We start from the raw sequence: 22,519 nt of genomic DNA on the forward strand, positions 1-22,519 counted from the left end.
GTTGTATTGATATAATGGCCGACCACTGAATGTAATTAAAAAGCTCAAAAACGACCTGGAACTTGTTTGCTTTCCAATCTTTAAAAATAACTACCAGAAAAAAAAATCTAATCACGATAAAAAAATTTAGTGAACTGAAGTCTTTCTATAAATCGTTGAACTGACAGTAAAACTACCTGATCTAAGATGTTGGTCTAGTTCTACAATAACTTACTGCTGGATTATATTCCAAAGTAGCTTACTCATGACAGTAAAAGATTTTAAATACTAGTGTTTCGCTTTTTCGTTTTTCATGCTCCAATGTATGACATTCATGAATAGTGAGATTACTTTGTAAGAATTATGAGTTTAAACTATGGGAAATTTAGTGCACTGTTTTGTTTGAATAACTAAATCATAAATTTACTTTTTCTCACAAGTCCAGCAAAAAATTGTAATAAATTTCGTGACATCTAACTTTATATAATAAATTTATTTTAAAGAAATATGTTTACATGGATTCTCAAAAAAGTAATGAAAAAAAAATGTTACACATTTTGTCAACTTCACCCAATAATACTTTAAAATTAAGTACTGCTCCCCTTTTTGCATCCATCAATCTTCCTCCATCTTCTTTTCTTTAATAATTTATCTGTTTCCAGTTCATTATCGAAGTCTTTTTATTTTTGTTTTACTTAAAATTGATTAAAACGTTTTGTGTTGCGCCGTCGTCTTATCATTAATACCTTACCATGTGGGTGTACCCTATAAACTATAGTGAACACTTGTTTTACGTGGGCTGATCTTGCATTCTTATCCTTAATCTATAACTATTGAGTTTAGATGGACAATAAATTCAGTCGTATTTACGTTGACTAGCTAATGGTTTAAGGAAAATGGAACTCTGAGACCCAATTGAATTGCGTCCTTTTTTCCATCAGACAAAAAAAATTCTTCTTGTTTTCAGAATATTCATCTGTTTTTTCTCTTACGTCTATCCTTTCCTTTCATGTTCTGCAAACTCTGATATCTCCCTCCTTCAATCCATATCTCCTTCCTTCAATCCATGTGTCCCTCCTTCAATCCATATCTCACTCCTTCCATCCATATCTCCCTCCTTTCATCCATATCTCCCTCATTCCATCCATATCTCCCTCCTTCCATCCATATCTACCTTCTTCCATCCATATCTTTCTCCTTTCATCCATTATACCTCCTTACATCCATATCTCCGCCTTCCATCCATATCTCCCTAATTCCATCCATATCTCCCTCCTTCCATCCATATCTCCCATCCATTCTTCCCTCATTGTTATCTCATACTTACCTTTTGCATGTACCCATCTTTCCCTCTATTCATGTCTTTACCCAACACTGTTAGCTCCCTCCCTCATTATTATCTCCTGTAATCCCCCCTCCTGCATTTATTTCCCCCCCCCCTCATTAATATCTATGTACCCGTCCCCCTTATTCATGTTTTTGCCCCTCCCACTCATCCAAATATCTATCCCTCCCTCAATCCATTTTCCCTTCCCTCCCTCCATCTTTGTACCTTACTCTTCCACCCATATCTAAGCACTCCCCCACTCTCTAAATCCAGCATCTTGGAAATAGAATAAATAATTTATTGTTTCAAGGAACAGACAGGTTCTATTTAATATGATGGATATTACAGAAGGAGTAGAATTGGAAGGCTTTCAAAGTTACATTTTCGCTGTTGTGTATTAGATTCTCAAAACCATATTTAAACTATAAAACAAAAACCTCTTACTCTTTTATAAGGTTAGCAAATTCTTCAACAGTGTATGATTTCATTTTTCCAATTTATTTAACTTCTGTATCCATGCATTAACGTTACTTTACATGACATTACATACTTCCAAGAGTATAGAAACAACTAAAAACAGGACCATGAAAATATGAACGTGAGAGAATATTTATAATTCTTTAAAAAACTTAAAATAAGAATATAAGACATAAGTTAAAAGTTGACCAAAATCTGGTTACAGTGCACTTCTAATGCATTTCAGGATTCCTGCATAGTGCATACATATTACATATATCATGAAGTTTGAAAACTATCTATATATTCTTAAAAATAGAAAAGAATGCTAAGTTTCAAACTTTATACAGCTCAGATTAAATTTATCAAAGGTTTAAATATTTACTGCACAGACTATATATATAACGGCAGCCATCTTTTGTGAATACTATCAAAAATCGACAAATGAAATATTTCGCTGCCATGTTTTTTTCTTGATATCTAACATTTTTAGCCAATAAAAGTTTTGCCAAGTCATCCCTTGGGTATTGTGAGTTACTACAAAAATTTGGGCCTCCAAAAAGCGATCAGACCCACATTTTTTCAATATAAACGGACAGTACATTTTTATCTTGTTGAACGTATTGAAAGAAATGCCTGAAATTAAAAAAACATTTGAGATTTAACAGCATGTCGTCTCTTTTTTAAAAATAGTTTTATCTTTACCAGAAATTGAGATTGACTTTCTGCATTAGTTAGGAAATAAATATTATCCAGATTTATATTTTCAAATTTACAAATTTAGAATTTAGAATCTGGAATCTAGCAACATTTAATTATAAAGTTTGAATTACAGATTTCAAAGGAGAAGGTTAAATACAAAGTATTAAATTCTATTCACTGTAAGCTGTAGATTCTCTTAATTAACATTAAAGCATTATTCTTAAATTAAAAATATTTTACCCTCCATATGTGCAAAAAAATATTTTGATTTGGGATTGGCTACGTTTCATGCGTTATTTCCCTTTTTAATTTTTTAGAATTAAATTTTTACTTTAAGAAAAAAATATCCTTTTATTAATTATTACAACAAAAGCAATTGGTATCAAGGACCTTTGATATTTTAAACAATGAATTTATTATTTGAAATTTAAAAGTGATTGATTTTAATGTTAGAAGGGAGAGTATGCCTTTAATTGTTATATTATTTGAAAATTAAAAGTGATTTTCAAATTGTTTAGAAGGGAGATCTCCCAGCATTGATTGGTCTACAGGAAGCATGAAGTATAGTAGAGGAAGGCAGGGTGAGCTGATAATATATCCAGGAACCATCCTTCACCTAGACTGCTTATTTGATAGGTACAAGTACAGAGTCCAGAGATCCAGAGATCAAAACTGTTGTATTCTAAATATGTTCAAAACGCACGATCAGTCGTCAGCCAAAAAAATAAGATACAGGGATTAGAAAATCAAAAACTCAATTCCTTTAAATCCTTCAAGTAGAAAGTTTACGCTACAGACACCGACATCAGTGGATGTGGTTAATCAAAAGGATGTACATTTCTGTTTCTTGTAATTTATATTCATTCTTTAACGATTCTGTAAATACATGAAGGTTTGCAATTAAATTGAAAAGATTTGAGTTTTGCCACAATATATATCTGATTTTCTAATTCCTATATCTTTGCAGACCTTAGATATTTCGAACTTAATATTGTTAGAAAAAATAATCTAAGTTTCAAAATGTAAAAAGTATAGATCATGTGGTTGCAAGGATATAGGGATTAGACAATTTAGTATTTGGCAAAGAATCAAGTCATTTGTGTTAATATTTAATACATTTGTAACAATCATGGAGACCAAATAGGTTATCAAGTAAAATAGGTGGCAACAGAGATATGGACCAATTATACATGACGTCACAAGAGTCTAATATAACAAGGAAAACAAAATTTTCTCACATTAGTTGACATTTTTTCTAAGATTAAATAAAAAAGTGTACAAAAAGAAAATAAATAACACATAAAATTACACTTATTTTACTTAGTCTAAAATTATCACTATTATTAATAATTTTGTCGGACACAAAATCTGAGTTGACACTTGTGATGTCAGAATACAGCTGTATTGAGAGTGTACAAATTCTACATTGCCATCTATTGTACTTGACAATCTATTTGATGGAGACAGTTAAATTGTTATTGTCTTATAAAATTTATAGATTTTTTATTTAGACGTAGAGGAACCCCACAATGGAGTTGGTCACACAATTACAGGTAATCAAAAATCTTATCTTTTCAAGTGTTTTTTTTCAAGTTACATTTAATTCTCTCTGACATAAGGAGGAGATAAACACGGCTGTCCCTCTTTCTCCAAGAGAAACCCTGTACCTTTTTTTTTACATTCCAGAGATCATGTTGTGTGGATTTTTTTTCAATACTCTGAAAAGAAGCAACTTGTAAAAATAAACTAGTATGGACCATTAAAAGATAATTGAGTACTTCTGGTTGGTCTGTCTGTAGTCTGTACCCCTCCAATCAAATAGACAATTGCAATATGCAACTCTTTTAACTATAAATAGATTAGAAGTGCGCGACAACTGATTCCATTTATTAATGCAATATTTTTGAGTAAAAACATTTTTTTGATTTTAGAAAAAAAGATAAACTAGTTTTAGAAACCCCAAAAATGATTTAACTATTAAAAATTCATCCATCAATCAATCTCATTTTTCAGTATATTAGCCGTTAATGGTGAAATTCAGGATTTTGAATTTAGAAGAAAATTTGGTTTATTACTCCAAACTTTGAAAGAAAAGTTTTCCAATAGGATTTAAACTGAGTTGAAACTTGAAGAAAACGCTTGTTAAGAGAGGGATAAACTTGTTTTAAAGGTTTGCAAGTTGGTTTCATTAACTTCTATACAGTTGCTCCGTTGACTCTATGTAAACGAGAGTCGAGACATGTTTTTAAAGACTCTTTTGAAGATATCTGAGACGTATTATAGTTTTTTATAGTGGGGGGGGGGGATGGGAGAAATTCCACTTTACAGTTATAGTGCCTTGTCAAATGATTTTTTTTGCGTCAGGACGCTAAGTATACATGAAAATGGCATAATTTTTTCAGAAAAATATCTATAATATATTTAAGATACTGTTTAAAGGGCCGGAGTGACCGGCAATGTATGGTGGTTGAACTGGATATGTAGTATTGTGGACAAATTTTTTAAGATTCAGTTGATAAAAAACACGTCTCCACGATGTATATTTATTGATTTTGAGTGCAAAGTCAACGTTCAAAATCATGAATTTAGTATTGGGGACAGAATCGTCTTTTTTATGTTAATAAATAACAACGACAAATACAGTAAAAATTCTATAGTAAACTAATTAGATGTTTAGGAACATATTTCTCAAAAGAAATTGGTCAATAAATCAATGTTTAAATCAATCATTTCGTTTTTATCATTATATTGAATTTCTATTTTCTATGAATTTGTTAGCAATGTCTCAAATGAATTCTAAATTTTTTTAACAACATATTCAGTTTAACTACCGTACATTGCTGGTCACTCCCTTTAAATTTACTAAAAAAAATAGAAATTAATGTCAGATTTCCTAATAGGGTTTCCAAAATAATAGATTATTCACTTAAGCGAAATAACATGCAGTTGCACGAAATAATTTTCATTTCGTGTATTTTCGCAGGATTACACGAAATTGGCGAAACTTCAATTTCGCGAAGTTATGGTGTAATTTTGCATAATTTCTATAAAGTGATTTCGTGAACTTTTGTAATAATTTCACATAATTAGCGAAACTTCAATTTTGCAAAATTACGCCGTATTTTCTACAAAGTAATTTTGCGAAATTTTCCATTAATTTGGCCTAAATAATTAAATTAATTTCAAACTAAACCGTATGGTTATAAATTCCAAGCTTTGACTACTGACTAGGGACTACCCTACTGGATGGTTGGCATCAGCTGAATACAGAAACTGGAAGTTTAGGATCAGTATTGTCTACGCTAAAGAACAGGTTGGTGAAAAATAGATAGGATAAGTAGATGGGTGTTGCTTTAGGATGCTTTTTATGACTTAAAATAACCTGAATGTAAACATGATCTAAAGTTTGAATTCTTATAGGAATTGTGTCTTTGACACAAACTCAAATTTTCAAATCTATATATTCAAGACACGAACTATTGTAGAGAAACTAACACAAATACATATGAGAGCCTTAAGAGGCCCAGGATATTATATTTTGAAATTAAGATGCCAAAAGTTGATAAATTCAAACTCTGAAGCTGAAAGTATCAGTTACCTGCAACTGTCTTCCCTGCTATTTCAGAAACTTGTAAAACCGGTTTTATTTCCCAGGATTCTGGAACATTCAACTGCACCACACCACGTGGTCTTCAGAACAGTATCAGGGTCGTAGTTACGTCACAGCTGTGCCCTGTTCTGGCTCAACAAGAATATCACAGGTACGCCATGAGAGATAGACATCAGTAATTTTATTAGTTTTTTTTTTACTTTAAAGGTTTTTATGCTACAGGGTGTCCCAAAAAACACGGGAATTCAGTGACGAATTCGATATCGTCTTTTCAAATAATTCTTCGATTTTGTATAGTGATACCTACTGAGAAAGCTGTAATCTGTAAGAGTTTCATGGCTTTTGAAATTAGGTATTACAATGCTAATTCATAACAAAGACGATATCGAATTCGTCACTGAATTCCCATGTTTTTTGGGACACCCTGTATTTAAAGGCATCACTGAATCTAGAAAGGTTCCTACAGTTTGCTATTCCAAATTATTATCTTGAGAAAGTACAAGGCCAAAATTAACTGAATACAATCTTTTGTTTCTTCACGTATATCTTCTCTCATATTTAATATTTGGCAATATGGAAAGAAAATATTTAGAATAAACAATGTAAAAATTCTCAAATTTTTGTGGAACCTCTTAAAGGGAGTATGATGACCGGCAAATGGTTAACTGAGAATGTATTATTGTGGAGAAATTTTTTAGGATTCATTTGAGTCATATAAAACATTTTAATGATGTATAATTACTGAGTTAAAGCGTAAAGCTGACCACGTTCAAAATCGTCCATTTGGGTGGTTACGTTTTGAGAATCGGTATTCTTTAAATTATTGAATAAAAACGACAAAAAAAAAACAATCTTAATCGCATTCTATTTTTTTTTGTTAATGAGTTCAATTCATATTTTAATATAACTAGAGATAAAAAGGTGCCAAAATTTTGTTTATTAAGCTTTACATTTTATTTCAATTCATTTAATATTCTTTTTACCTTTTTATTTAGCTATCCAGCCAATTAGATGAAATTAATCAAATTATTTCTAGTGCTTCATTAGTACTTCATTGAATTAGCTCTCTAGAGTACACACCATTTTATCAAGGGAATATTTTCTGCTTTCACCAACAAAATATAACTTTTTAAAGGAACTCAGTTTTTGCAACAAACTCAAATTTTTGTATCTTTGCATCTTTGCAACCTGTTGTTGTAAACCTTTGATTTTTCAAATTTATATTATTTGAAATAACATAATTGATAGTTTGAAATATCTAAGGTCTATGACATTTTGTTGTAAAGATATAAGGATAAGAAAATAAGTTTAAATAAGATAAGTTTGTAGCAAAGACACAATTCCTTTGTTTTTCCATTTTCCAACTCTGAAGCAAACAGCAAAGAATATTCATCGTTAAAATCGTCATTGTAATCAGAAGGTTTATTTAACACTGGAGGTTACTATAGAGCTAGATGCATCTTGAGATGGGAACTCTTGTATCGTGGATATCGAGATCTATGCTGATCTAAATCTGTTGTAAATCTTCATATTAATTAAATCTTTAATCGCGGTATCCAGCATGGTAATCGTACGGTGTTGACGTGAGCACGTATTGATCAGGGGAGGAATAGCTAAAATAAAGATATGGAAAGGTATAGTTTTAAATAGATCCTAAAATTAAAATTGCCCACAGTGGATATTGAGATCAATCGATCAGGATTATGAGGATCCTACACAAAAGTTCCCGGCTCAGACTTTATTAGAATAAACTTAGTCTTGTGTTTCATCTCACATTAAAATTATATAAGAAAAAGGGTAAATTAAATTTTATAAACATTCCTATTTGAAACATAAAGCACAACAAACACTAAACAGTCACTGAAAGATTTTAAAGTGCCCTTTATCAGTTACCGCCCTTCCTGTGAAAAACAGTGTATTTGATAACATACAAAAGATCCATATTTATGTGGTAAAAAAGGGCCAAACGAAAAGTTTTTAACAGTTTTAAAGACTCTTCTATTTAAAAAGAGAAATTTTGATATTTATATTTCTAAATTAAAGGCAATTATAATTAATAATTATAATGATTTTAAATGTTCGTTAGAATGTATTGTTTTATTGCACACCCCTATCCTCTAGATTTAGTAGCTTACACCAAACTTACATTAACTTTATTAACTAAACTTTCTGCAATACATCTTAAGTTAAATCCGGCCGCAGTACAAGATTTTAGACAAACCATAAATACACAATTTCGTGAAAAATAAATACCAGAACCTAGAACACCCCATCTCTGTTTTCCTTATGGCCCAAAAACTCAAAAGTCTGTGGTCATGTGCTAATGCCATAAACTCAAATTTTGTAATCCATATGTAATAGCAACCGGATGGCATAAATCTTTTATATTTAAAACTTTAGACCATTTATCTAACAGAATTTTTAGTTTGGGTTGCAAAGAAAATCTGAGTTTGTTGCAAAATCTTAATTCTGTTGGGCGGAATTTGGACAAAAAGACCACAAACTAAAATTTTCTGACCTCTATTTCTTTGTGACCTGATAATGTACGCCTTTGACATTTCAAACTCAGATTATTTGATCTTCCAACAACACATACCTTGAAATGGGTCAGTAACATTTTGCTTAGTACAAATTCGCCTAGTACAGATTCGTCTAGTACAAATTCGCCTAATACACATTCGCCTAGTACAAATTCGTCTAGAACTCATTCGTCTAGTACTCATTCGCCTAGTACACATTCGCCTAGTACACATTCGCCGACTACACATTCGCCTAGTACCCATTCACCTAGTACATATTCGCCTAGTAGTCATTCGCCTAGTACACATTCGCCTAGTACACATTTGCCTAGTACTCATTTGCCTAGTACACATTCGCCTAGTACTCATTCGCCTAGTACTCATTCGCCTAGTACACATTCGCCTAGTACACATTCACCTAGTACTCATACGCCTTGTACACATTTGCCTAGTACACATTCGCCTAGTACACATTCGCCTAGTAAATATTCGCCTAGTACTCATTCGCCTAGTACTCATTCGCCTAGTACACATTCACCTAGTACTCATTCGCCTAGTACTCATTCGCCTAGTACACATTCGCCTAGTACACATTCGCCTAGTACTCATTCGCCTAGTACACATTCACCTAGTACTCATTCGCCTAGTACTCATTCGCCTAGTACACATTCGCCTAGTACACATTTACCTAGTACTCATTCGCCTAGTACACATTTGCCTAGTACACATTCGTCTAGTACACATTCGCCAAGTACACATTCGCCTAGTACTCATTCGCCTAGTACTCATTTGCCTAGTGCACATTCGCCTAGAACACATTCGCTTAGTACTCATTCGCCTCGTACTCTTTCGCCTAGTACACATTCGTCTAGTACACATTCGCCTAGTACACATTTGCCTACTACACATTCGCCTACTACACATTCGCCTAGTACTCATTCGCCTAGTACACATTCACTTAGTACACATTCGCATAGAACTCATTTGCCTTGCACACATTCGCCTACTACACATTCGCCTAGTACACATTCGCCTAGTACACATTCGCCTAGTACACATTCGCCTAGTACTTCTTTAAGATTCTCCAGCTTTGTTAAGTGCTGCCATATTTTCAAGAGAAGAAATATGACTGAATTTGCGGAATTTTTAAATCAGTTTAGCGGGTTTTCTGTTTCAAAGTTTGTGAGTGTTTCAAAAAAATTATGGTTTAGGCGAAAAAGACACTTAAATAAAAACTGTTATATAGGCAAACTGTTATACAGACAAACTGTTAGACAGGCAAACTGTTATACAGGCAAACTGTTGTTTTGGCAAAATTTTATATATATATATGTTATAACATTGGGTTGGAAAGAATTAGGAATTAGAAAATCAGAATTTGCGACAGAGACTTAAATCCTTTTGGGAAAAAAATATCGGTTGAAACTGGAAACCCTAATTCTTTAATCTATTTATTGTCTAGTCTGACAAAGCTCTTTTAGAAACATTAGCTTACATAGGCTTTTAAATATATTACTTTGATCTAAACTTTCACAGGAGAAAAACAATTTACATTTTTAAGTAATTTTCTTAACATAAATAAAAGAACATAAGAATAAGGAAAAACCTACTGTAATCATGAAACTGTAAAATTTAGAGTTACCTAAACCCGAACAATTTATATGATGGAATCAATACTGGGTTTGTGATTTTTAGGATAACTATATTGTGTGCACAGAGACTAAAAGTTCACTATATTGTGTGCACAGAGATTAAAAGTTTACTATATTTTGTGCACAGAGATTAAAAGTTCAGTATATTGTGTGCACAGAGATTAAAAGTTCACTATATTTTGTGCACAGAGACTAAAAGTTCACTATATTGTGTGCACAGGTTTGGGTTTTCTTATTTTTATCTGCAGAATCAGCAACTTTAATGCACTAGGACTAATGGTAACACTTAACATGCACTTTACAATACATTGGAGGATTCAAGTCAGAAGATTTATTAACCTTGTTTCATGTTAATAAATAAACATTCCTTGGTTTATATTCCAGGGAATATATTCAAATATACATAAATAAACAGTATTATCCTTGGTTTATATTCCAAAGTTCAGGTTTATATATATGTATCTATTTAAACATCTAAAATGAATATTTAAACTGAAAAAAAGATTAAACTACTATATATATATATGTATATATATATACATCTAAAATGAATATTTAAACTGAAAAAAAGATTAAACTACTATATATATATATATATATATATAAATCCATAGACAAAGTGTTTCGTCCTATTAGAAGTATGGCTCGTTTCATCAGTTTTGATTTTGCAGTTGGCGGGGCTTGAACCATGATTCCTTGGATTACGGATCAAACACGTTATTCACAGCTGGTAATGAAATATTGACCAGAGAGCTCAACCAACTCAATATAAGTTGAGGGCCTTGCATAATGCTAATTCATTACCACAAAGTGTTCAAGTTTAGTGGACCAAACGATCAAATGAATATATATATACAGGGTGAGTAAAAAATGTGTGATTTGCTGTGCCTGTTGCAAAATTGTAGCTTTTTTTGTGCAACTCTCCTGTATGGTGTTTTTTCAACATTTTTTGAAATTTTTTTATTTTTTTGTTACTTAAATGACTCCAAAAAAAATCCGGGAACCCTTTTTCTCTTAAAATCAAAAGTTTAGAAAAAACAAAAATGTTAAATAAATTGTTTCTATCGAAATCTAAAATTTTAAAAAGATTAAATCACAGAATCTCAGAAAATTTTCAAAATTGTAATAAGAAAATTCGCAATTTTCAGTTCTGGTGTAATTTTACGGAAAAATATTTTTCAATGGTTCTTAAGGTTTCAAATGAATAGCGTATATTTAATAATTAAGAATAAACTAAGAAGAAAGGAACTAGACAATTTAAGTTACTTTTCCTCAAAAATTAGACCAGAACTAAAAATTGCGAATTTTCTGTGATTCTGTGATTCAATCTTTATAAAACTTTATATTTCGATAGAAATAATTTATGTATACATCTTTGCTTTTCTAAAATTTTGATTTTGAGAGAGAAAAAGGTTCGCGGATTTTTATTTGGGCCATTGGAGTACCAAAAAAAATTATAAAGGATTTGAGTTTTTGCCACAAACTCTGAATTTCTAATTTCACTATCGTTGCAACCCAATGTGGCAGATCTTTAATATTTCAAACTATGAATGCTATTCGGTCAAATAATATAAGTTTGAAATATCAAAGGTTTACATCATAAGGTTGCAAAGATATAGGTTTTACAAAAACTGAATGTGTGGCAAAGACTCAATTCCTTTTCAAAAAAATATTGAAAATACACCATACAGGAGAGTTGCACAAAATAAAGTACCATTTTGCACCAGACGCCGCAAATCACACTTTTTTTTTACTCACCCTGTGTATATATATATATATATATATATATAATAAGATATATGACAGTATTATCCTTGATTTTCAATCTGCAGGGTTAAGGTTTATTTAAACAGATTTATATTTAAAAACATTATCTTTGTGTTTCGCAAATCACAAAAAATAAACATTTTCATTTTCATAAAAATTTGTTAGAATTGAAAATAATGTCAGTTGTCACCAATTTCACCAATACTTCCGCATTAGTCATTACTAATAAACATTAATTAAAAATTAAAAAACATTTTCCATTTTCACATAAAACTGTAACAAAGTTCCATTTTCAGCTAAAAAATCAAGGATATTTACGCCATCCTAGAGTAGACAAAGGTTTAAAGAATGACGATGTTAATTAGGCATGTCCGTTCTGTAATAGAGAGGACATTTGCAGATTTAGATTTTACCGGTAAAATAGTTAAAACTGATTTATATATCCATTAGTAGCCTAAAATTAGAAATTATTTAATCAAAATAAAGTTGAAACCACGGATTCAGAAATTCTAAAAATTACTTTGTTTTATGAAAAACAACTAAACAGTGATGTTTCCTGTTCAATCATCTAGAGAGAAAGGGTTTGATTGAGTTCTGTAAGGTTCTGAAAGTAAAGAAAAGAACAATGTGCTGAGTGATTATCTGAAATTAAATCTTAGTCAGCTATTAATCAACCAGCAGTTTACACTTGGATAATGAAAACAAGATTTCTTACAAATATCTTTCTTATCTAACTATCGATTTATGTTGGGTTTATACTGTTTTTTAAATATATTCTTGCTTATCTACGAAAGCATTCTTATCTCTAAATAAACCAGTAAAAATAGATATATTTGAAGTCTTTGCTTTCAAACCTTGTTTTTAGGAATCCTTCATTTTATTTATTTTTCAACGATTATTTACAACTGCTTTACAGGGAAGTGAAGTGAATTTTACTTTATTGAGGATTCCCAAGACCAATTTTGCCCTCAAAACATCCAGAGTGTAAAGAGGAACATTTTGCAGAAAAAATATGTCGAAGAAATTCGTGAATAGTAGATGTACTGTCACAAAATTTCATCTATGAAAATTTTCAAATTTTCACTCGAAAAGAGCAGTATTTTGTTTTACTTTATTGTCCCAAGGGTCAATTAGGATCAAGGGTGGTTAGTATTGTTCAAAAATTGGTGAAAATCAAACAGCTTTAAATCTGAATTCATAATCAAATTTCCAACAAAAAAATTAACATTAAATTTGTCTTTTTTTCTGTTTTATTCTAGTTTAAGATCTGTTGATGTTTTGATGTATAGTTTGATGTTCGCTATTTGTAAAATCCTTTATTCTTTTGATGAGCTCAAATAAAAATGGCCGCCAACAAATTTAAAATGCAAATTGAAAATCCCCCCAGCTCCCGGGAATCAGAGCTGAGTTTATTTAAATGTAAATATTTCCCTCAACTCCTCCTTTTAGATATTTCATCAAAAACTAAACTCAATCCTTACTAAAAGTAAAAGAATGAGTAGAAGATGTCCTATATCTGATATATAAAAGTAAAAGAAAGAATGAGAAGGAGATGTCCTATATCTGATATATAAAAGTAAAAGATAGAATGAGTAGAAGATGTCCTATATCTGATATATAAAAGTAAAAGAAAGAATGAGAAGGAGATGTCCTATATCTGATATATAAAAGTAAAAGAAAGAATGAGTAGGAGATGTCCTATATCTGATATATAAAAGTAAAAGAAAGAATGAGTAGAAGATGTTCTATATCTGATATTTAAAAGTAAAAGAAAGAATGAGAATGAGATGTCCTATATCTGATATATAAAAGTAAAAGAAAGAATGAGTAGGAGATGTCCTATATCTGATATATAAAAGTAAAAGAAAGAATGAGTAGGAGATGTCCTATATCTGATATATAAAAGTAAAAGAAAGAATGATTAGGAGATGTCCTATATCTGATATATAAAAGTAAAAGAAAGAATGATTAGGAGATGTCCTATATCTGATATATAAAAGTAAAAGAAAGAATGAGTAGAAGATGTCCTATATCTGATATATAAAAGTAAAAGAATGAGTAGTAGATGTCCTATATCTGATATATAAAAGTAAAAGAATGAGTAGGAGATGACCTATATCTGATATATAAAAGTAAAAGAATGAGTAGAAGATGTCCTATATCTGATATATAAAAGTAAAAGAAAGAATGAGTAGAAGATGTCCTATATCTGATATATAAAAGTAAAAGAAAGAATGTGTAGGAGATGTCCTATATCTGATATATAAAAGTAAAAGAAAGAATGAGTAGGAGATGTCCTATATCTGATATATAAAAGTAAAAGAAAGAATGAGAATGAGATGTCCTATATCTGATATATAAAAGTAAAAGAAAGAATGAGTAGGAGATGTCCTATATCTGATATTTAAAAGTAAAAGAAAGAATGAGAATGAGATGTCCTATATCTGATATATAAAAATAAAAGAAAGAATGAGTAGGAGATGTCCTATATCTGATATATAAAAGTAAAAGAATGAGTAGAAGATGTCCTATATCTGATATATAAAAGTAAAAGAATGAGTAGGAGATGTCCTATATCTGATATATAAAAGTAAAAGAATGAGTAGGAGATGACCTATATCTGATATATAAAAGTAAAAGAATGAGTAGAAGATGTCCTATATCTGATATATAAAAGTAAAAGAAAGAATGAGTAGAAGATGTTCTATATCTGATATATAAAAGTAAAAGAATGAGTAGTAGATGTCCTATATCTGATATATAAAAGGATTAGGTATTTGCACAGAGATCACTTTATCAACATTCTGCATTGAAATAGAGAAAAAATATAGAATAAAGGGTGAAGCTAAGTTGCACTAATTGATGAAAATGCTGAAATCCCCTGACATCATATTTAAACTTTTATTCCAGTTTAAAAATAAATTTGAGATTTTTTTAATAGTTTCAAACTCATTCAGATTTTTGCTGTTTTTTGTAAATCAAATCACTGATGTAAGAAAAAAAAAATCGTCAAAATAAATCAAAATTATAGGTAGGTATCAAAATATCTGTCTTCAAGCACTCCTAGTTCAGAAACGTTTATAGCGTCAAAACTCCTTGAAAATAAATTAAATCATAAGCCAATAACCGGGTTTTTGGAAGAGCCAGAGTATGTTTTGAAATAAAAACGATAAATAGATGATAGATGAGTTAATGGAATAATGGATATTAAAAGAATAAAAGGATAGATTGGTGAATAAATGATGAAAAAAAAGATAGATTAGCGAATGAATGGAGGATGGGTGAAAGAAAGATAAATAAATGAAAAGTGGAAAATAGCATGAAAAGGTGAAAAAATGGATAAAAGGCTAAGAGGTAAATGAACGGATGGATAGAAAGATAATGAGATGAATGAACTATGGAGGAATGAATATTTCACTAATGTATAAAGTAATCAATCATATTAAAGTCTGGGGAGAAGAAAGTTAAAGTTTGTCAGAACTCAGTCAAAACTTTCTTATGGTTCCAAACTCTTCCAAACATTGGGTCCTTGAAAGGGACTGTTAACTTTATTTAAGATGATCCTCAAATGAGAGAGTTGCATTTTGTGTCAATTCGTACTTCTTTTTATAAAAGTGACTGCGGAGACGAGTGAGAAAATTGTCAGAATTTAACACTTTTCATAAGGACAATTATCTTCGCCGTTATTACTTAAAAGGACCAAATAGTTTCTAGTACAAGAGATGGCAACGTAGAATTTGTGCACTCTCAGTACAGCTGTATCTTACGTCAACAGTTGTATGTGTCCAACAAAATTATTAATAATAGTGATAATAAAGTAGTTATCTTACAATGAAATAAGTGCAATGTTGTGTTCTTTTTTTACACTTTTTTATTTAATCTTGGAAAATATGTCAACTAATGAAATTTAGTTTCCGTTGTTATATTTGACACTTGTGACGTCATGTATAATTGGTTCATTTCTCTGCTGCCACTTATTGTACTTGATAATCTATTTCGCTAGAGGTGGTAGTTGAACTGAGAGTGTAGTATTGTAGAAACAAATTTTAGGATTTAGTTGATACTATTATCATGTTTTACGATGTATTATTGTTGAGTAAGAGCGCAAAATCGATCTTTAAATCCCCACAGATTGTCTAATTACAGGTTAACAATTTTAAGTATCGGTTTTTCAAATTTTTCAATGACGACATTAAAAAATGTGACAACAATTCTACAGTAACATAACTAGTTGTTTAGGAACAGGTTGAGAGAATAAGAATTAACTACAAGAGATAAATTTTAAACCTTGATAGATTTTCTACGGAAATTTAATTAATCAATTTTAATCAAAGTTATCAGTTAACTCCCAGCCACCATATTTTTCGCAATAAATATAAACCATAAATAGAATAGTTCAGGGTGGGGCTATGAGCCATGTGACCCACCCCCCCCCCCCCCCCAAAAAAAGGAGGAGGATTATGGTTTGCAGGGACGTTTTTGGTCGGAACTGAGAAAGTTACAAAAGGTTAATTAAGCCCGTCCCCCTGCGACACATTGCTTCATACGCCCCTGGAAGATTTATAGATGAGAAAAATGTGTATCACTTTTTTATCCATATTAACTACACTTAATAAACTGTTCAAATTTTAGAGACTTCTTGGAATAAGATTCTAACTCGAAACAATATAAATTACAGAGATTGATACTCAGCGTACTCAAAGCCTCTAAATCATATTAATAACATTTTTAAAATTGAACTTCTTAACATTGAGTTATATAATCATTAAACCGCCTTATAGAGGATTTAGTTTTATATATTAAAATAAAAGCATATCAGTTGTGAACCATCCTAAAACTATTTAACAGTTCACCAAATACCCGAGTTTTCTTTTAGGTTGAGTTCTTTGGATCGATATATTGGAGTAATTGTAAATGTAAACTGTCCTACAGGATTCCATACCCTTGGTAGTCCTACCCTCACCTGTAGAGATGACGGTAATTAGTTCAAATTAAATATAACGCCAAATGCTTACAATAAGCTTTAAATAGTGTATTCAGCTACTTTGTTTAACTTAATATTATTGTTAACGCTAAACAAGTTTATATTTAGAAATATCGAGCATCAGAAACCTTTTTATTTTATTTATCAAAATTCTCTAATTTGATTCAATCACATTTTAACATAATTAGGCATTTTTAATATAGATGAAATAGTCCTTTTCAACGTTGAAAATTCCGAAAGTCACCCATTCTGTACTCTTGAACATGCAAACAATCCCTTTAATTTTCAGGAAGTTGGTCTGATCCCCTTCCATCCTGTGTTCCTGTTACTTGTTCTCCCTTAGAGATTAGTTCACCACACCTTAGGTTAGAATACTTTCTGGTTGAGGGGACAGGGAACCATCCGTTATTCGCTTTCTGGTTAAGGGGACAGGGAACCATCCGTTATTCGCTTTCTGGTTGAGGGGACAAGGAACCATACGTTATTAACTTTCTGGTTGAGGGGACAGGGAACCATCCGTTATTCGTTTTCTGGTTGAGGGGACAGGGAACCATCCGTTATTCGCTTTCTGGTTGAGGGGACAGGGAACCATCCGTTATTCGCTTTCTTATATTCTAAAATGATTAAATAGTGTTTAATAACATCTAACTATTCAATTTTCAACCTTTCTTAATAGTACTATTTTTTGCCTTAAACTGTTCCATAGTTTTCTTAAAAAGTCTAAATTATTTTGAGACATTTTTTATATTAAACATTCCTTTGGATCATGTGACTGTAAGAATCCACAAACATGGGACTGATCAGTTCAGCTGTTTTACGTTTATTTATAAAAACAAACAATCAAACAGTTTAACAGACATGCCAACTTTTTACATGTAAACTTGTAAAGTAAACTGAATGAATAAAGTTTTTAAAAATAGATGCATTTTCTTAATATACTATACTATCTTAAACCATTTTTTCTAAGTAATTATGTTTAAACTTTGAACAAATTCTTCTATTGATAAAATTAAGCGTGAACAAAGCTGGATATTTACAAAGGCGGACACAGGGGGGTGGCGGGGGGACATTCGCCACCCCCTGACAGATTCAGGGAGGGGCGTAGCCCCCCCCTGAGATTTCGAGGCAAAAAATGTTCCCAATTTGATAAATCGTATGTGTTTTTCAATTTTTAACTATTTGATTATTTTTTATTTAATGGAAATATAATAATTAATATTTATTGAAAAATTGAATCATCAGAAGAGAAGGACGAAAAAAATATTTTTCTAGCTTGTTAAAAATAAATATAAGTTTTTAACCAATGATGTAAGTATACGACGACAGACATTGTGTTTACTGTTTTGTTTTATTGGTACGCGGCACACTGCACATCTTGAGTCTTTTCTTCAGTTTAATTTAAAAATCAACGACAACAAGTAAATGTTATTGTTAACGATAAATTTAGAATTAGAAATTCGTAAGAAACTAGTAATTTCTTTTTGTTCTTAAATTGCTAATGTTCCTATTATTGTTCCTGTTCCTAATACTGTGTCCGACCCACCTAAAATCCCTGTCCTAATCCTTTAATTTTGTTCCTAATTATCAATTTTTTTGTTCCTAAAAAATCTTGCCACCCCCTCACTTAAATCCTGTGTCCGCCCCTGGATATTTACCGTTAGAGAAAGTGACCACCAAGAAAAGGGGAGACCATGAAAGCGTAGTTTTGCAAAATAGAAAATTGTGTAAATCGCTGACAAAAATCCACTCCAAGAAACTTATCATTCTACAAAAGTACATTTTCCGCTAAACCTTTTAAAAAATAAATTTTTGTATTTTATCAGGGTGCTGAGATTAAACAATTCCTATCTGGGAGAAGCAGAGTTTGATTGTCCGTTCGGATACAACCTGACAGGAACCATACATACATAGATAGATACAGTATACAACCTGACAGGAACCATACATACATAGATAGATACAGTATACAACCTGACAGGAACCATACATACATAGATAGATACAGGATACAACCTGACAGGAACCATACATACATAGATTGATACAGGTTAGAACCTGACATGAACCATACATACATAGATAGATACAGAATACAACCTGACAGAAACCATATAAACATAGATAAATACAGGATACAACCTGACAGAAACCATACATACATATAGATTGATACAGGATACAACCTGACAGGAACCATAGATACATAGATAGATACAGGATTCAACCTTGTAGGAACCATACATACATAGATGCAGGATACAACCTTATAGGTACCATACATACAAAGATACAGAATACAGCCTTACAGGAACCATACATATATAGATACAGGATACAACCTTACAGGAATCGGCCATACATTCATAGATACAGGATACAATCTTACAAAAACCATTTATACAAAGATACAGGATACAATCGTATAGGAACCATTTATACATCGATACATGATACAACCGTATCGGAACCATTTATACAAAGATACATGATACAACCGTATAGGAACTATTTATACATAGATACATGATACAACCGTATAGGAACCATTTATACATAGATACGGGATACAACCGTATAGGAACCATTTATACATTGATACAGAATACAACCTTACAGGGACCAAACATACAAAGATACAGGATGCAACCTTACAGGAACTTTACAGACATGGATACAGGGTATACACTTACAGGAAAATTGTATATATATATATACAGGAAACAACCATATTGGAACCATTCATACATAGGATACAACCGTATTTGAACCATTTGTACATAGATGCGGGATACAACCGTATAGGAACCATTTATACATTGAAACAGAATACAACCTTACAGGGACCAAACATGCAAAGATACAGGATACAACCTTTCAAGAACCATTTATACAAAGATACAGGATACAACCTTACAAGAACCATTTATACAAAGTTACAGGATACAACCTTACAGGAACCTTACAGACATAGATACAGGGTATATCCTTACAGGAAAATTGCATATATATATATATATATACAGGAAACAACCATATTGGAACCATTCATACATAGGATACAACCGTATTTGAACCATTTATATATAGATACAGGATACAACCTTATAGGAACCATTTATACATAGATACAGATTACAACCGTATAAGTAAATAGATACAGGATACAAACTTACAGGAACCATTTATGCATAGATACATGATACAACCTTACAGGAACCAAACATACAACGATCCAGGATACAACCTCAAAGATATCCTACTTTATCAAAGGATAAGTGCCTTTCCATTTTAAGAAAAACTCTATATTTATATGCATATTGCGGAATGTAAAATAGATAAAAATACACGTTATGTATATTTATGGTGAGTATCTGGTCAGAATATTTATACTATTTTCTACATTTTACCTAAGAAATATTAGTTTTAAAAATTCTAAATTTTACAATTTTCTTTTCTTTATGGTATTAATTCATAAGAAAAATAACGCTTTCTAGGCTAATAACATATATTTATTTTACAGGGTGTCCTAAAAACGCTATTTAGGTTAATCGGTATGTTTTTTTTATTAAGAGGTCTGTAGCACATAAATCGAGGAAGTTTACTATTTTGGCTTAGTTGCAAATATATATCAAGATTATATTAAAAGAAAAAGAAAAACGTTCCATTTCTGTATGTTTTATGAATTAATTAATTATGATTTAATGGAATAGAAATAAAAGGGATAATGGTCCTTCTTCTTACATATTTGTATCTACAATACATGTTCTTAGCTCTAATTCTTATATCCAGTATTGCTCTTTTGCAATATCGACATCAACTGCTGTACGTTCCCTTAACGTAGTCCTGTAAATGGAATAGTCCTGTTAAGTAGATGTAGTCCTGTAAACTGAATATAGTCCTGTATACTGAATATAGTCCTGTATACTAAATATAGTCCTGTAAACTGAATATAGTCCTGTATACTGAATATAGTCCTGTTTCGGAATGTAGTCTTGTATAATGAATGCAGTTCTGTATACTGAATGTAGTTCTGTATCTGAATGTAGTCCTGTATACTGAATGCAGTCCTGTATACTGAATATTGTCCTGTATACTAAATGTAGTCCTGTTAAGTAGATGTAGTCCTGTATACTGAATATAGTCCTGTATACTGAATATAGTCCTGTTTCGGAATGTAGTCTTGTATAATGAATGCAGTTCTGTATACTGAATGTAGTTCTGTATCTGAATGTAGTCCTGTATACTGAATGCAGTCCTGTATACTGAATATTGTCCTGTATACTAAATGTAGTCCTGTTAAGTAGATGTAGTCCTGTATACTGAATATAGTCCTGTATACTGAATATAGTCCTGTTTCGGAATGTAGTCTTGTATAATGAATGCAGTTCTGTATACTGAATGTAGTTCTGTATCTGAATGTAGTCCTGTATACTGAATGCAGTCCTGTATACTGAATATTGTCCTGTATACTAAATGTAGTCCTGTTAAGTAGATGTAGTCCTGTATACTGAATATAGTCCTGTATACTGAATATAGTCCTGTTTCGGAATGTAGTCTTGTATAATGAATGCAGTTCTGTATACTGAATGTAGTTCTGTATCTGAATGTAGTCCTGTATACTGAATGAAGTCCTGTATCTAATTTTAGTCCTGTATACTGAATGTAGTCCTGTATACTAAATGTAGTCCTGTATACTAAATGTAGTCCTGTATCTGAATGTATGGATGGACAGGGGACAAGATTATCTGGTGTAACCAGGAGAGTAAGTGGTCTGCTGGACTACCCAGTTGCCAAGGTTTATTCAAACATTTAAATGTAAAATTCTTCTTAAAATATTCAAAACTAGATTACTGGTCTCACGCAAGCTTTAATTATCAATGCTAAGTTTGAAAAAATTTAAGGTATTTATAAGTATAAGAAAGTTTTATTATTGATCTCCTGGAAAAAAAGATATCAAGCAACATAGAATTACAACAAATATTTATTTTTAAAACAGTTTTCCAACAAACAGAATGAATACCAATAAATTATTTAATATCCTAGCTATTGAATGTGGAGCTCCAATACCCCCTGAGAATGGTCAGATGATAGGATCTGGTATACTCCACAGTGAGCAGAACAGGAGGGTTGGTTCCGGTATTCTTCACAGTAGGCAGAACAGGAGGGACACAGAGGAGGGTTTATACTATGTTGGTTCTACAGTGCAAACTGTTTGCCACTCAGGATTCGTTCTGATTGGGGAGCCAATTATTAGGTATATATATTTAGTCTCTGAGGTTAGGGTCATCATCATCACCTAATAGTCTTCTCTTATAATTCGATTAAATTGCTTCTTGAATGGTCTTAAAACGATACCCATAAGTCGATCTGATTATAAAATTAGAAGAAATAAATCCAAAAAGAGGATTTTTAATTTTTTTATTTCTAGGTGTACTCAGCTTGGGCTTTGGTCTGATGCCACTCCTATTTGTAAGTATCTTTGTAGAGAATTGGTAACCCATATCCAGTATTGCTCTTTTGCAA

The 22,519-nt window shown here is 31.4% G+C and overlaps 1 protein-coding gene across 1 annotated transcript in view; it reads left to right on the top strand.

The window, feature by feature from the left end:
* The window catches only part of LOC111700515 (locomotion-related protein Hikaru genki), a 55,005-nt gene that overhangs the window by 26,966 nt on the left and 5,520 nt on the right, over nucleotides 1–22,519 (top strand). Inside the window, exons 8-17 of the mRNA XM_023471445.1 lie at nucleotides 2,983–3,100; nucleotides 3,976–4,017; nucleotides 5,696–5,777; nucleotides 6,119–6,225; nucleotides 16,889–16,989; nucleotides 17,286–17,361; nucleotides 18,820–18,890; nucleotides 21,729–21,791; nucleotides 22,040–22,250; nucleotides 22,425–22,465. Of these exons, the coding sequence (XP_023327213.1) occupies nucleotides 2,983–3,100; nucleotides 3,976–4,017; nucleotides 5,696–5,777; nucleotides 6,119–6,225; nucleotides 16,889–16,989; nucleotides 17,286–17,361; nucleotides 18,820–18,890; nucleotides 21,729–21,791; nucleotides 22,040–22,250; nucleotides 22,425–22,465 (912 nt within the window). The remainder of the gene's footprint in view (nucleotides 1–2,982; nucleotides 3,101–3,975; nucleotides 4,018–5,695; nucleotides 5,778–6,118; nucleotides 6,226–16,888; nucleotides 16,990–17,285; nucleotides 17,362–18,819; nucleotides 18,891–21,728; nucleotides 21,792–22,039; nucleotides 22,251–22,424; nucleotides 22,466–22,519) is intronic.

The sequence above is a fragment of the Eurytemora carolleeae genome, unplaced genomic scaffold (genome assembly GCF_000591075.1).
Source record: "Eurytemora carolleeae unplaced genomic scaffold, Eaff_2.0 scaffold360, whole genome shotgun sequence".
NCBI lineage: Eukaryota > Metazoa > Arthropoda > Copepoda > Calanoida > Temoridae > Eurytemora > Eurytemora carolleeae.